Raw genomic sequence first — 17579 nt, 5'->3', positions numbered from 1 at the left:
AATCCACTGATGCAGATTTGAAATAATGGTCGTTTTAAAGAGAGAAAACATCCTTGAGTGAATTCATATTATCAGATTGGTGGGACTTTGATATGTATGTTACTGATTTTTCTCATTTTGCCTGGTTCTTACAAAAACTGACACTTTACAAAAAAGAACCCTAATGTATTATTACAGCTGGACATGACATTTGAATTGATATTTTCTTCAGAAAAAATCATCCAACATTCAAAACATATAAAATCAAGATTTTGTCCAAAAACTAATAAGTCTCCCCATGGTTTTTGCTAACTAACAATCATAGTCTAAATTTCCTTCAGTAATGCATATTATTCTCTGTTGAAATAAAATGCCAGAAAAGCAATTTCATCCTGAATGTATTTTACTATTGATCGACCATAAAATCACCTGTCAGGTAAATTTATTTAAGAACAGGATGCATGTTACAGTTACCATGGGAACCAAAACTAATCTTCATCAAAACTGAGGTTCAGTATGTTTCAAAAGTAGTTCATTACCTTTTATGAATTTCATTTCCAGACTGGGAATTTTCAGAAAAAAAGTTTTATCAATAAAAGATGCTCCATTTCCAATTTAATTATTAATCTTGATAGCTTTTATTTAATGTATCTATGTGTCTTTGAAAAATAATATTTGGAATATCTTTACTTTTTCCAGGGAATTTTCAATTCTTTTTATCTTTCTGATCAAATTATGGGTACAAAACACTCAGGTATAAATTGATCCTGGTTCAGTCAAGAATTACTGACTTTCACTTCAATTTTGCAATTTAATGGAGGTATTTGATGTATTTTTCAGCATTGTCTCTTTCGGGAGATTTCAAATGTTGACAACTGAAGTTTAACTTAATTTTACTTTTAATAATATCATATAATCTACCTTTAATTTGACACCTCTCTGTGTTTTTAGGATAAGATAATGTGAGATTCCTGTTGGGTTGTCGTATTTGGGTACTCTGACAGACAGAGCGTAACACCCAGGGTGTGTCGTACTATCACGAACTATAAATGATCCTATGTCTTCCTGTTGAAGAATTTCCAAGGCAATCTCTCTGTAAATTAATGGAAAAATGGTTAAGTATGTTGCTAAAATTATCACTTCAGTATTATAAGCAGCTCACAAAAATCCATCAGAAACGTACTACAGACTTCTACAGGAAATAATTAATGTAGGTTCTTAGAATACATAGAAACATGAAAGACACTGATATTACATCAGGTACTGTTACATATATAGACAAATATTTACAATCCATGTAATATTTGGCTTGGAGAAATTTCCTGTAACAGTTTCAAAACAGACAACAAATGATATCTATTACCGGTACATTATGCTACAAAATTTACTCATTAACAAACACATGGACTAACAGATTTCAGATAAATGTGTCTGTGCTTGATTTCATGAAACATCTTAGTGTAAAATGATGTTACAATACTTCAATATTGTATGAAGTCATAACTAATGAGTAAATTTACATTTACAATTTTTAGCGAAAAAGACGGCAGAGTAAACTCAAAGGAAGTTTTTAATAGTGTGAAAGTATTTTTGTTCATGGGGTTTCAATTTTCCTAGATTTCGTGGGTTTGGTAAACCACAAAATTTTCTTCCCATTCGTTTATATGATAGAGTTGCTAAATCCACAAATTCAAAAACTTATGAACTGATAATTATTCCCATAACCACAAAAATTGGTACACACGAATGAAAGTATCAGGGTACTTTCACAGTAGTATGTATAAATAACCACTGGAAATAACATTTCAGAGTTTACCTATGAACTATAAAAGGGAAAAAGAAAACTGCCACTCTTTAGTTACTTCAGATAAAGTTGGTTTTTTTTCCTTCACCAGAGATAAACAAAGAACAGTAACTCTAAATATTGGATCTGGTAATTGATAACTGTTGTAAAACATTCCATTAACTTAATAAAATTTCTTACAAGAATGTACTTTATGGGATACAAGGTTAAGATAAAAGCACTGTTTCACCATGTAAGTAAACAAAGGTTATCACCCACGAAATATGAGATCGTCTAATAAACATTAATAATACATCCATCACCTACAAGCTATGTCTTTGTTGTCTAGAGTTTGTTTTTAGGAAAAAAACATGAATATCAGTCACATCAACCAGAATAATAACATTTAGATGTCTTTCATGAACACTTGTAAATAGTTTTTCACAGATAAAAGTTAGAGCAAGCCAACATTTATTCAATTCAATTCAGGAATGTACCTAATTTTTCACAGGTTATACAAAATAACCTGGTTTGTGGTAGTTCTAAATACATTTATAAACTGTGAAGCTTAGCGGTTTATATAAAGTGAAAGCAGGGCCAAACCATGAAAAGAGTAATCAAAGGAACCAAGGTTATAGCGGTAATCAAAGGAATGTAATCCAAGGACAAAGACCAGACATGGAAAACAGACATACACAACAAAGGACATAAAGTAACTAAAATCATACATACAAAGTAACAAAAGCAAATGAGCAACTCAGACCCCACTAAATACTGGAAGCATGGACCAGGTGCACCGGTAGGGTAAGCGTCCTCTGTACCAGTAACATTCCTTATAATTTAATTTCTAATCAATGACAGCCAAAACATCATGTATAGTACCAAGCCAGTTTATACAAAATATTCTGGTTTGCTCAAAGAAAAGCAACCAATCAGAGAGCTTGTTACAAATCAAATTAAATTATTTCAGTATATACATTTGCATATGAATTAACTTAAGGCCCAATGCCAAAGGCCATACTGTTACCATTACTATTTTCTTAAATACAGGAAGAAAATGACAGCAGAGTTAAAACTTAAAAGAAACAGACTTATAGCAAGTTTATACCCTAAGATTATCATAAGAGATGTCAACTTTTAAGCTACAAACAGAGATAATTTAATATAGAATGTAAAATCTAAAAGTAATTCTCCACACCAGCAAAAAGCAGTGAGCAGGTTCAAAATACATTGAAAACACAGAATATCTTCAATTTAATTTTTTTTGTTTGATTTCAGAAGGTTGTTATGTAGTATGCATTAATATGATTAGGATATCCCATTTAGTCAATTCAGATCAGTCTGATAGACCTTAATTTTAAGCTACATTCATAGCATATAGTCATTCAGATATAAAAGTTTAGAAAAATGGCATGTTAACTACTTCATGGACAAATAATTTAATTTGTTTGTTTATTTCTCATCTGGGTAAGATATGTTATTTTCCATAAACTAACTTGGTACTGTGACATTATTAATGTCAACTGGTTTGCAGCCAGCAATTCAAATAATTCCAAAACTAAATGAGACTTTGACAAAGGGAAAAATCTTAATTTTGACTTAAATCGACTAGACATTAAATAATCAGGATTGTTTTTAATTTTTGACCAAGTTATGGTTGCATAACTAACTCTGGGACAGTTCATGCTTGTTCACAAACCACTTCACAGATCATGAAGCATAAACTGCCCAAAAGTTGATGATTCTGTATAACCTGGTAAAACATAAAAATCAATCCTTAAATTTAAGAATGAATGAACAGATACATAGATGGACAATGCAATTTATCTCTTAAATAATTGTGTAATAATAGAATAATTAATAATTGGAAAGAGTGAATAACCAAAATATGATCACGAGTGACAAAGAGTGCCTAGATTTGTTCTGTGCACGAATTAAATCTTCAAGCATTTTTTGCACGAGTGATAATATTTTGATTATTCACAATAACCAATTGATTATCCTATTTATTATATAGATTTTCTTCATAATTTATCGATATTTTCAATATGAATTTTAAATTCTGTGATTGGCTGATTGATATCAAAGTTGTGACGTTTTGGTGGGAGAAAGTTTGAGAGTGAAATTACTGAATTTATTTCACAATGTAAATTATTAAAGTTTACTACATAGGGAACATTTGATAAAACACTGCTATCTATAAATAATAAAACTATATATCATTACCATAGTACTAACCTAGGTATACCAGCCTGATACCATGAAGCATGTCTCAGTGTTTCATCCTGTATATGGCTTCTATCTAATCCCATTAATGCCTCTAACCTGAAAACAGAAAACAAAACTATTAACAAATGTCACATACAAATATCCAAAGGGTAAAATCATGGAAATGCTAATTCGTAGCAATTTGGCATCACAAATTTTACTTATACCTTCATCAACATCTTCAAATAGAAAGAAAAAAAAAAATCTTACACAATAATATGGATGTTCACTGACATCCTCTTCATCATCCGGTCTAAAGTCAAAGATAGTTATATAAAGGAAGTGACTGTAATTACATTCTGTTCTATCAAAGCCATATCATAATATACAACAATTAAGACAGGGCCCCTTCCTACAGCAGTACAGTGAAACCTCTCAAAGCAAACCCTGAACAATTTTAAAACCTGTCTAAACAAACAATAAATAATCATAAACCTATCTTAACCAAACCTTGAATAATCCAAAAACCTGTCTAAACAAATGCTGAATAATATGAAAACCTGTCTAAACAAACACTGAATAATCTGAAAATCTGTCTAATCTGAACTGAATAATCTGAAAACCTGTCTAAACAAATGCTGAATAAACAAACATTGAATAATCCAAAAACCTGTCTAATTTGAACTGAATAATCTGAAAACCTGTCCAAACCCATCTCTGAAAATATCAATTCAAGTGTATTTTAAGCCTGAATAAACTAAGCATCTGTCTAAACCAAACCAATCTTTCGCCATAATATACTATCTATACTGACAAGCAGGTTTCTGGTCTCCTAACTACATGTATACAGAAGTACGGGTAATATATTATCTATACTGAAAAGCAGGTTTCTGGTCTCCTAACTACATGTATACAGAAGTACCAGTAATATACTATCTATACTGACAAACAGATTTCATCATTACTATTTTTAAGTCACAATTTTTAGAAGCCAAGTTCTCTGACAAAATGATATACTAGTTTCTATTTAGGAACTTAGATATAAAAGTAGTTCTGATGTAGAAGATGTTTTTGCTGTTTATTAGTATACTTCATTGATTTCTTGAAACAATCTTGAACTTGGTATCTTGGAACAGAATTAGAAACTTCATTGTCTTTTTATATCAGTTTAAACTTTCATAGATAATTTCAAACAAGATGAAAGATTTGAGATAAAAATCAAGGATATGCATGATAAACCTTGGCTGTTATCAATGTAACATTTGCAGGAAAAAAGAGAAACACAGACCTATATCATAACAGCCATTGGCAGATCAAAGATGTTTTAAAATGGACAGACACAATTAATACAAATTCCTCTTTGATATGAAAAAATATATTTTGATTAGAAAAATATCAAATCTCCCTCAATCACTGGAAGAAAAGTACTGTAACCTTAAATAAGTAAATTTCTGCTTTATATTGAAAACAGTTGTTACCACTGATCATTAAAGTCAAACTTCCCACCTCAATGAGTAAAACACTACCCCCTCTTTTTTCAATCAAATACAGTCTTTATATACTTTAGCCTTTGACTGACCTTGTTTTAGGATTGCCATGTCCAGATTTTTTCTTTGTAGAAGGAGAAGGTTCATATCCTGCATTCTGAACACAGAAATATGCCATTGGAACATGCATAGCTTAATTTCTCCATATAAAATTGTCCACTTAATAAATCTTCACTGCTCTGTATACCTTATTAACACAGTGACTTTAACAAGGTAATGTTTTACATTAATCTACCATAGCCACAGAGCATCAATCATGGAGGAACACGCAAGCTGGTGCAAGTTATCAAATACATCTGTATGAAGAGATGTCCATAACAGTCCTTAAGGTAAATCCTGAACTTTCCTATAGTTTTTAGACTTTGATGATGGTATATAACAAAGTTTTAGTGTTAAATGCACTTTTCTAACGATAATCAAAATTAAACAAAATTAGGCTTCCCACATCTTACACATTCATGGCTTTTTCCATTTAATTCAATAGGAAGGATCTTTTAGTCATTACACTTTGAAGCAAGACTAAAAACTGGGTAAATAAATACACAGAAATATCAGTCCTTGACAACCAGAGCCAAGAATGTTTCAGAAAGTTCTTTGACAAAATGATATACTAGTTTCTATTTAGGCACTTAGATATAAAAGTGGTTATAGTACAATATTGCCAAGTCGTGGGTACAATCAACTCAAAACATAACACTGTTCACTAATAATGTCAATATCACACATGTTATGTCATTTCTACGTCGTGTGACAGACAACAGAATAAATCTGAGAAACTTTTAGTTAATCAAAAGTAAAATTGGAGCAATAAAAGGCCAGCAAATCATTACTTATATCCAAATTTATATCAACCGGCATCACAGTAACCAAGTTTCCAAAAGGTTCTTTACGTCACGTCAATGTAAAGAAATCATTATATGCACTAAAGATAGAATATTCACATAAAATTCACACACATACCAAACTTCACAAAAACTACATAGTTACTTGATTATCCATAATATAAGTTTAATCCTCTAAGGTGCTATCATTTAATTAGCATTCTTGTTTTAATTACTACTAATAATTATCTGATGTAATATTCTCTAGCGATAACCAGCTCATGTTTACCCACTAAGATATCCATACGGTTTGTGCAAAATTCCATCTAAACAATGCTTATTAACTCTCCATTTCTTTGCAAATAATACTGGAGATATCTTCCCAACATTTTATCTTAAAAGATTTAAAAGTTTTAAAAAGTTAAAATTCTCATGTCCTTGCTCACACAGAAGTCTCGATTCTTCAACTTCATCAATGTATAAACCCATTTATCGAAAAAATGCAGGATGACAAAAAGTTGGTGTTATCTCTTGACAGTAACATCGGTCAGGTATGCACACCTTTGACAAGCCAGGTAACTCCAGGTAATTAATGAGGGGTATAGGTAAATATAATTAGTTCTGACTCATCCCAAACTTTGTCAGTTGCCAAAGTCACAGGACATTAAGTGAAATAGATCCAAAACCTCTAAAAAAGCTTCATACTAATACAGTCAATGAAGACTGGCATGAGGTTAGCTTTTACAGTTTACCAAACCTAGAAGCTTGAGGGATGTAAAAACCCAATTTCCATATGCAGGTTGGAAATGGCATCAAACATCACAAAACTGGTACATCAGTAACACCATTCAAATATAAAACATTTTACATTATGTTCACTTAGTACTATTATCTGTGGGAAATCTACTTGAAATCAACAGTGTAAATTAGTTGTCAAGGATTACTTGAACCCCTAAATTGGTACATGTCTAAAAAAAAACAAGATTTCTGCCCACATTCTCCACAACCAATCAAAAGCAATTTGTATCTTTATCTTTCTGTGTTTGGTAAGACCATACTTACATTTTTTTCCCTCTTGGATATAGGGAGATGACTAGAAACCTATCATTTCCATTCCCAACCATCTCTACATAAAATCTGTATTTACATTAATAACCACAGAATAATTTTTCTATTTCCATATTATTTATGTTGAAATCAATGATCTCCCTTTTCAAGTAAACATAAAAGAATGATGTCAGGATTTTGTAATGACAATTTAATGTACATTTTGTCTCTTTATGGGCAACCATTACATTCTAACATCAAACAGTTTGATTATAACACCAAGATACAGTTGTTACACATGTAAAACAGTGATTGACTTTGACAATCTATCAAGTCACATGTGGCTTATTCACTACAAGTTGTGTAATCTATATGGACTGACAATTATTTCTATAGGTGTTAATTCTCCCACTTTTGGCGGGAGGCTCCTGATATTTCATAAAAATTCCAACTATCTCCCATTTTGGTTTAAACTTAAAAATAAATGATGAAGGACCAAACAGACTAAAGTTCTCAAAGAATGGTGTTTTAAGACTTAATATAAGCTTATTCTATAATAGTTTAATATAATTTGTAACAAGCTTTCTGATTGGTTGGTTTCCTTAGACAAACCAGATTATTTTGTATAACCTGGTTTGATACCATGACTTTATTACAGATTGTTCCTCACATTAGAATTCAAATTATCTGAAACAAAATAATATTTTCATCAGACCCAAATTCCTAATATTTGGATTTGAATCCATAAGAAAATAAAATAAAATGTTTCTAATTTTTGAACAAGTAATAGGAAATAATCAGTTCTGTGGCAGTTTACACTTATAAACTGCAAAGTCAAAATGATTTTCACTCATTATCTAAAAGTGATACTGCACAATACATCTAAACTCTTTCCTATTATTTTTCTACTGAATTAACCTTTGAAAGGGATTCACAAATTAAATGTTAGCGATTCCTACATCTTCAGACACCTAGTGAATACCTGAAATAGAAGCCTTGAAGTATTCTATCTCAAAGTCATCTTAGAAATAAATATAACATGAAAGGTTAACTGGGTAATTCATACTGGCTATAAGGTTACATAAGATTACTTTATTACTTCCATAACAAGATAGTCCTGGTTTGATATACACTCACTAATTACAACTTCAAAGTTGTAAACATATCTTTAAAGTTTAAACTTCAATATTTTTATCTGGGTGTATAGAAAAATGTTTCTTTCATCATTTTCTACACAGCATCTTATCTTGGAGGGAGCATATATTTATACCAGACTTGAATTACGGGTGGCAGTTTTACATGTTTAATGGTACAGAGAACCTCCCAGGATCTGATATTTCAATTAAAAGGAAGCTTCCTGAAGATCAGAGAAAATTAGAATTTACAGCATAAAATAATTACTGTAATATTCTCAGAATAAAGTTTATGACAGGAGATAAAGCTGCAAGAAAAATACAAATAAAACATATGATTGTAAATTTTGTATTTCAAGTGCTTCCTGCCTGACGACCCTGGACTTGACTTTTTATGAGCAAATCTGCGGGTGTTTCTAGAAAAGCAGAGGACGTTTACCCTACTGGTGCACCTGGTCCATACTCCCAGCTTTTAGTGGAGTCCAAGTTGCTCATTTACTTTTGTTACTTTGTATGTATGATTTCAGTTACTTTATGTTCTTTGTTGTGTATGTCTGTTTTCCATGTCTGGTCTTTGTCCCTGGATTACATTTACATTCTTTTGATTACCACTATAACCTTGGTTCCCTTGATTACTCTTTCAGATATTTTTCCTGCAATCACCAGCTTGTAAGAGGCAAATCTCCTACATCCTGGGTTTTATTTTAAAAACATCAATCTGCACTCTAGCATTAAAAGTAAAAATCATAACTAAAATTTTAACAGCTATATGAATCTGTTCTCTCCCCTTGTGACTTTCTTTGTTAAGCTATTAGCGATTGAGTACATCTGTATGAACTAAACTTATAACCATGTAACAGTTGGTCAACATTTAAAATAAAATACTATAAAGCTATGAATTTTCGCAGTTACTTATTTTCGTGGATTCTGTAAAATGAATATATTCGCGAGTATCAATATTAGCGGTTTCAAAAAGTGTTAAGGGTTTAGTGTTAAAAATCAAATTCATGGGTACTACTTTTCACACTTTTCTGTCCAAACAAGAAAATAGCGAAAATTGGTACACTACAAAGAATGACATGTTTACAGTAAATGATTTTCCTATCTAAAACACCTCATTGTATTTTTACCTTAGTTTCTGTTTACATTAACAATACAGAAAGGAGTTCTCTGGCAATGGTAGAAAAGCCATTGACAAAGAAATGCAAATAGAACTGAATACTCAAACCATTCAAAATAAATACCTGTAGCCTACCTTTTGAAGTGAATTGTACAATGTTGAGAAACTCTCAAAGTATTGTTTTCAGACAAAACATCATGCAAAATAAATGTTTTCAACATGATCAAACAAATGCTTAGTAGGAAATACATCAAATTGGTGAATTTGATCATACAAAAACACCCCAAAAAGTGTTTCATAATTAAATTAAATGAGAGAATTTCAATATTGGAATATTCAATTAAAGGAGTATTTAATTTTCATGATGTTAAAGAGGTGTGAAATTTTTTATTTTTATTTCATTAACAATAGATCAAAGAATTCACATTTCTTTTTTCAATATAGAATTTGTGTTGAAAAAGAATCTAATACACCAACTCAAAATTCCATTCAAAGAAAAATGATTGAAAATAAATGAAATAAGCAAGAAATGGTTTCTACTTCTTGTTAATTATATAATCCAAAGAATACGTTTTGGAAAACAATTATGCACTTGCTGTTATTTTCTTAGGAAATAATATTTTTTTTGTTATACTAAATAATACTAAATCTCAGTATATAATATAGTTACCATAGTAACTATGCTAAGATTTAGTATAAAGAATAAAAAATTATAGTTATGATAAGTAGAAATAAATCTAGACCTACATTTCTGTGTAGACATTACTCTGTCTCCTATCCAATTCTATTCCATGCTGCTGATCCATCCCAATCATTGCAGTTGCCATTGGACTAATTGTCTAAGCCAAATCTTCCATCTACATATTTCAGAAATTGCAGGTTTTTTTTTTCAGATTTTGAAGTTTTACTTATTTCCAAAGAAAAATTGTGTTCCACATTATATATTGTTTTGTCAATAAAAATTGAGTTATTGCATCATCACAGCTTCAACTTATGGTCTATTTCCAAAGAAAAATTGTGTTCCACATTATATATTGTTTTGTCAATAAAAATTGAGTTATTGCATCATCACTGCTTCAACTTTAGGTCTATTTCCAAAGAAAAATTCTGTTCTACATTAAGCATTATTTTTCACAGAAAAGTTAATTATTGTTACATCACAGCTTCAACTGAAGTTCAGCAATGACTATCAAAAATGATATTCATTTTTCACTACTGCTAGTAAATACAGAATTGCTTTTTTTGCCAGTCCATCTTTCCCCTTTCATTAAATAGGAATTTCACATCAAGCATGTTTCAAGACTTCATGTCAACAAAAGTGTAAGATAATAAGATTTTTGTCAAACAAGAATTTAAGTACATTAAAATTAATGATCTTTTCCAAATCAAAATCTTTTGAACAAATTTACATACACACTAGAGAGCCCTTAGTGGACACTAAATTTTGATACATTAGGACTCTTTAACTTTCAAATGTTGAATCACGGCATTAACAAAACTAGTCCATTTAAAAAATTCTCTTCTAATGATCCATTATCAATTGAACTTCCATAATACAGATTTGACATAATTTGAACTGTTTAATTGTGGAAAAACTGATTAAAACTTAGTGTTAAGAACCTTAGCTTTTGAAAAATAACTGTGCCTTTGATCAAAAGCGACTCAAAAACATTAAAAGTTCAAACATTTTCTATTTTATTAGGCAAAAAGTAGAATTAATGGGGTAATACATTTTTGTATATATAATCACCTTAACATATTTATATGGTGACTAGTTAAAGTATTTATAATACTTAATAATTTCATACAATCAAAACTCATTTTTTTTTCTCCACTGTCAGTCATGGTTGCATGAAAATCTGACCATTTTGATGGAGAAAAATTCTAAATTTTTTTTTTCATTTCATATATTTTCACTACTGTTGCTGGAAACAATTTTATGATGTATTTGTCATTAAAGAGGGATAATTAAGGCCTTTAAAAATTAGTTTTAACTCCATCACAGATTCCATGCAGTGGGGTAAAATTATATAAAGATGCTGGTCATTAATGCGTCTTTGCATCATTGTATTACTTTTTTACTTCCATTTGAACTGTCATCATTCTGTTACCATGGATTTTATTACTTTTGTTGTCAGGTCCTTTCAGAGCTACTTAAAGGTGTGTTTACACTTATTGAAGACCTTTTGGTGATCTCTGAAAGTAATTACTATTTTGTACTTAGGTTATATGCTGGTGCATGTTATTTTTCATCATATCTGTGTTTCATTATTTATCCAAATGCCTAATATTCACACAGTACTAACACCTAATGAATCAAAGACATGAGCTTTATATCTTATTGGATAAGAAAACAGACTTAACTAAGCAGGGTTTTTATCAAGGATGTTGATGACCACCGCCCAGGGGCATTCTGAGATCACTCTATGTTGATCCTTAGATAAGTCATATTGAATCACGATAAATTCCAAACCATCATTAGGAGGCTTTAATTTAAACATTTAAATCCAAATAAATGACCTAACCATTGTTTATCTTTATACAGAAAGTCAACTAGATTTAAATATTTGGAAAGCTGTTTACAGGATTCCCGCATTGTTTAAAATCCTACAACCTATATATGAATATACCTTATCTGTCTTGTAGATCTTCTAAACATTTATCAAAACACAGAAACATTTCAATTTTGTTTAGTAGAAGAACGATTTCACCAGGGCTGCAATATCATGAATGTATATTTGAATGGAAATTCACAATGTCTGTCTGTCTGTCTTAATTTGAAGAAAATCATCAAGATTTTGCCAACAATATCCTCATCTTAAGAGTTTGTTCTAGGTCAATTGCCATGGTGACAGATAATGCACTGCAACCATTTAAAATACTTCAAAGATGCAAAAACAACATCCTATTGCCATAAAATTTGGGGAAACTTGTCATTAAATGTTTTGAGACTTGTGAACATATAAGTTAAAACCAACAGGAAGTCTGAATTAGAATAAACTGACAGCAAAACTCTCTGTGAACAGTTATGACAAGGATATTGAAAAGAACATCACCAGAAAATATTTACAACAGAAACAACCAAGAACTGAAGTATCACAATAAACTGTAAGCACAAAAAAATGACAATGAATACCATTAACTACAAAAGCCAATAGATGTAAGTTGTCAAAACTCATGAATTGAAGCTTAACTGATATCAATGAAAAACTTTTCATGTTGGTCCGTTTTTTTAATCCATCCATCAAAAGAAACTTTGTCATTCTTTACCCATAAAGTCTTTGTAAACAAAAAATTACTGACTTGTATCATTTACCTTATCAAAAAAAAAAAAAAAATATAGTAAGTTTGGAATTTAATAAAGAGATAGAATCAATAAAATTATGCCAGGATTAAACTTGTTTAACTTTTTCAAGTTGAAAGTTTTGAGTTAACATTATTTCATAAAAGAAATATTTATAGACAAAGTTTGTTGCTGGTTAAAGAAGGTATTTGTTAGTCAGGAAAATCATTACCCCCTTTTGAATACTACATTCCTGGCAAAAACGAGACAGAAGGTACAATGCCATTGATTATTTCCATGTAATGAGGATATCTGGAACCAGAAAATGACAGATGTAAATGATAGCTTCCTAAAATACATCTTTTGTAAGAAATATTCACAGCAACAATTGGAACTTTATCAGATTTTCTTCAAATATTCAGACTTTTGTCATTTTTCATTCCATATTAGACAAAACTGTCAATGAAATTTTAACAATGATATTTGTCTAGAATTATGTAACCTATCTCATAAAACTCATATGTAAAATATTTATTTGGTATAAATATGATTTTTAAAAGTTTCTCTTATAAGTTCAAGTGAAAAAAAAAATCATAAAAAGTTCCTGAATGGGGTATACTTCAAACTCAGTGGGCAATGGGACAAAAGGAGAATATTGGGCAACCAGGCAATGAGGAATGGGACAATGAGGTATTGGGCAATTAGGCAAATAGGAATGGAAGAATGTAGTATTGGGCATTTAGGCAGACAGGAGAACAAGGTATTGAGCACAGGGAATAAGGATTGTAACTAATCAGGCACACACTGATAATAAACATAACAAAATAAGTTTAAGTCTATTCATAAAAGTTAAAATATTGTATTTTACATTATTGTAGGACGATGGTGAATATATCAATGGGGCAATGTAGATTGGGGAATGGGACAAGAGGAAATCACAATGAGAATTTCACCCCATAAAAAAGAATGTATCACTGTAGATATACCAGTTATAAACATAAAATTATGTGTTATAGAAAACAACATTTGAACAACTGATTCATCACCTAGGATCTTGGGCCCTAGAGCATTAGACAGATGAAAAATAAATAATAATATGCTACATCTATTCATGTTAGTATGCTATAATTATACAATCACTTGGTATGTCTTATTCAGCCTCACATCACCTTTTTATCCTGTCTCCTACATGTACAAGAAAGCCTGAAGCTCCTTGACTCATAAGCAAAACAATTATACATGTATCGAGATGTTTATAAAATAATTAATCTGCTCCAGTAAAGAATCTTTTCAAAATTCTCTTTAAATGAAACCCAGATGAAAGGTATGTCTTTTAAAAGTACATGTATAAAAAAACCCCCACTATAACATAAATCATGAAAATAAGAGTACAGAAACGGGATTTAATCAGCTATGATTATGATTCAACATTTTCAATATATTCTATAAAAATCTTACAATAAATAAATATGAATAGTTAATCTGATTTCCTCCCAAAAATAAGTCTTATAGCTACTTGCAACATTTTTGAAGAGAAATGCAGGAACAACGACTAGAATCAAACAAAAATTCTTCCAAACAAAAATAATTCAGCTTTGGATGGTACATAATTATTGTTTCTTAAATGAAACACAACATTTGTTCAGTAGGCTGAAAACGAAGCAGAATATGGGTATAGTGTTCAAAGGTTGATTAATAACACATCAATGAAACCTTCTTTACCTTATTCTAACAGAGTGATTAAAAATGCATCCAGCCATTGTAGAATTCCCACAAGTTAAAACATTTTACAAGTTTTCAACCAAGTTTGTGAGAGAAACAAACTCTCCTTCAGCCATTTCTTGACCAAACATTTATAAACTTTTCATGAAAAATTTATATATTATCATCTGTAAATTTTACCATCTAAAGTAAAGAAATAATTCAAACAAGGAAGTAAAATCTTCCTATAAACTCAGGCTTCTAATGGTGCAGTATGTGTATTGTAATTACTTGTATTTCAGAATTTAAGACTTTATTTGTAAATAAACATGATCCAGTTTGTAACATAATAAAGTACCAATAGAAATAGTAGTTACTTCGTTATGAGGGAGTATAAATTACATGGAGTAAGAAACTGGGATCATTGAGTTAGAAACTGGGATTATTACTTTATATCAAGGAGATTCCCAACATGGCTTCTCAGACAAAGGGTAATTCTGTGATACAGAAACATGATGTAATCAGCTATGATTATTAAATTCTATAAAAATCTTACAATAAATAAATATGAATAGTTAATTTGATTTCCTCCCAAAAATAAGTCTTATAGCTACTTGCAACATTTTTGAAGAGAAATGCAGGGATGCAGGAACAATCTGTCTTTCATAAATACCAGCACAAAACTATGAGAAATAAAGATGGAATTTCTGATCTACAGAAACATTCTTCTAAATCTGCACACACCTGACATAATAAAACTTAATCTTGTTATATAAAAACCCTGGAAACAAAGGACATGACTATACCAAATCATGAAATGAGCATAGGAAAGCATACTCGAACAAAGGACGTGACTATACCAAATCATGAAATGAATATCTGAGAAAACACTTCCAAACAATTTTCTAATCAAATACAAAATACAAACAAATTATCAAAGTTTTTGACTCAAACACAGTAGTATACACAAAGTTAATGACTATTTTATATTCCAATTATTGTATAATTTGGATTTAAGACAACTAAAATGAGTTTTCTTTTCTCTTTTTCTTCCCAGACTACAGTTGCACTTTTAGTAGACTTGAAGCAAGCATCTCTATATGCATGCATAAATATACACTTTTAAGTAGAAGTCTTTGTAAGAATCATGCTAATTCTGTAATATGTGATACATCTAAATAAGGCGACATATTTTTTTTGGTTATTAAGTTGCTTTATAGGTCTGAATGATGAAATGTATAATTATTCATTCCAATCTTTCTGCTCTTTGGAGATAATCAACATGGAAAATCCAATAGTATTTTAGGGTCATTTACAGAGTTCACTCTCTTAATTTTGAATTCTATAGTGCATTCTATATAATTTCAATCTCCTATGAACTAGGATTATATGAAAAGCCACATGTTACTTTCAGTTTACTGTGACATTTCAAACAAAATATCAAAAATAAAAATGTGTAGGCTTTCCACCCATGAATCACAATTAGCATGATTCTTAGATGGAGCACTACTTAAATACATAAACATACACTTCTAACTTTCACTATATTGTATCTGCACATGATAGTTAATAAATATTTCACCGTAATGGTATGATGTTTTTAAAGAAATAGTCAGAGAGACTCGAAGAAAGTCAACACTTTAAGGTATGAACTTGGCAATAACTCTAACTGACTTTCAAAAAGTCCTTACTGACAGGTAGAATTATGACAGTCAGCAAACTTGAGCTCATCGAGAAACAACATTAACTTTACCTGAATCTTTTTTTAGCAGTTCGAGCATCTGTATAGACATAGTTACTTAAGATATAATTCCCTTTCAGTCTGTCCATTGTCATAAAGCCATATTCGAAGCAGCTTCAAAATACACCATAATAATACATGCTCTCTATACTTCAATATCACAAACACTTGAATCCTGTTCATTCACATTCATATAATTGTATACATATTTGAAGATGTCTGCATTTTCCCATCAATAAGCCGAAATAGCTTTAAACTGTTCACATATGAAATAAATGCAGTGCAACACCTTGAATTAAATACAAAATGTAATCCTATAAAAGGGACCGAAATGAAAAGTAACTGTTCGAGTGTTACTGAGAAATGAAAACATTTACAAAGCCATCAAAAGAGAAGATGTCGCCTTTTATGACATGTTATGTAATACAGCGTTTTGAACATATTCTACACATGAAGAGTTGCGCAGATACCGTGTTATGGGACGAAACCTTGCAAAGCATCACACTGCTAAGGTTGCACGATATTGAAAAAAATATATTGGCTAAAAAATTGTTCACTTTCACTTGAATACGTGCCCATGAAATTGAAGTGGATTTATTGAAGATGAGATTTTACCCTTCATTTGTTGTCAGATTTATCATTTAATTAATGATAAGCTTTTCAAGCCTCAAAATCAAGGATTTCATCTCATCAACTTTAATGAAACTTTTTTAGTTCTTTTTTTATCACTTGAATTTACCAGACGGGTCCCTTTTGTTTAGAGTATTGACATCTGAAGGCCTTTTTCTAGAGAAGCCTTATCTCCAATCTACCTTTGTTATAATTAGATATGTCTGCTGATACATATCTTGACGAGCATGTCTATATCCCATGGACAAAACTTAAGGTAAAAAAGCTAAAAATAGTCAACATGAACTTGACTCTAGAATTTCCAAATTCAGTTTCCCATGGCAGATGAAATTCTGCCTAAGAAAAAATCAATTTAGCATCTTGATTTTTGTTGTGGGAAAGTTAATTTTTAGGCCAAACCTTTCAGTGAACACAAAAAACTTTCACAGATCTTTTCAACTATGTTCAATTATCACATTGTATTAAAATAACAGGAGATATGAATGCAGGTTACTAACACTGTAAGGCCAAAATAAGAAGATCCTTGATTCTCATACCCTCCCAACCCAATTTTTTCAACTTCCCTGAAAGATTTTGTTTTGATTTT

At 30.6% G+C, this 17579-nt stretch overlaps 1 protein-coding gene across 2 annotated transcripts in view; it reads right to left on the bottom strand.

Annotated features, from left to right (window-relative positions):
• LOC148601717 (uncharacterized) overlaps nt 1-17579 on the bottom strand; it is a 71055-nt gene that overhangs the window by 2786 nt on the left and 50690 nt on the right. For both annotated transcript variants that reach the window (XM_088554206.1, XM_088554205.1), the window contains 2 exons: nt 4001-4087; nt 901-1072 (listed from right to left, as the gene is read on the bottom strand). In XM_088554206.1, coding sequence (XP_088410332.1) covers nt 901-1072; nt 4001-4087 — 259 coding nt within the window. The remainder of the gene's footprint in view (nt 1-900; nt 1073-4000; nt 4088-17579) is intronic.

The sequence above is a fragment of the Perna viridis genome, chromosome 12 (assembly GCF_037379345.1).
Source record: "Perna viridis isolate PV_CMFRI_1.1 ecotype Kerala chromosome 12, ASM3737934v1, whole genome shotgun sequence".
In the NCBI taxonomy this organism is placed as follows: Eukaryota; Metazoa; Mollusca; class Bivalvia; order Mytilida; family Mytilidae; genus Perna; species Perna viridis.
Note: the sequence above shows the minus strand (reverse complement) of the source record. Positions and strands in the feature narration are given on the sequence as shown.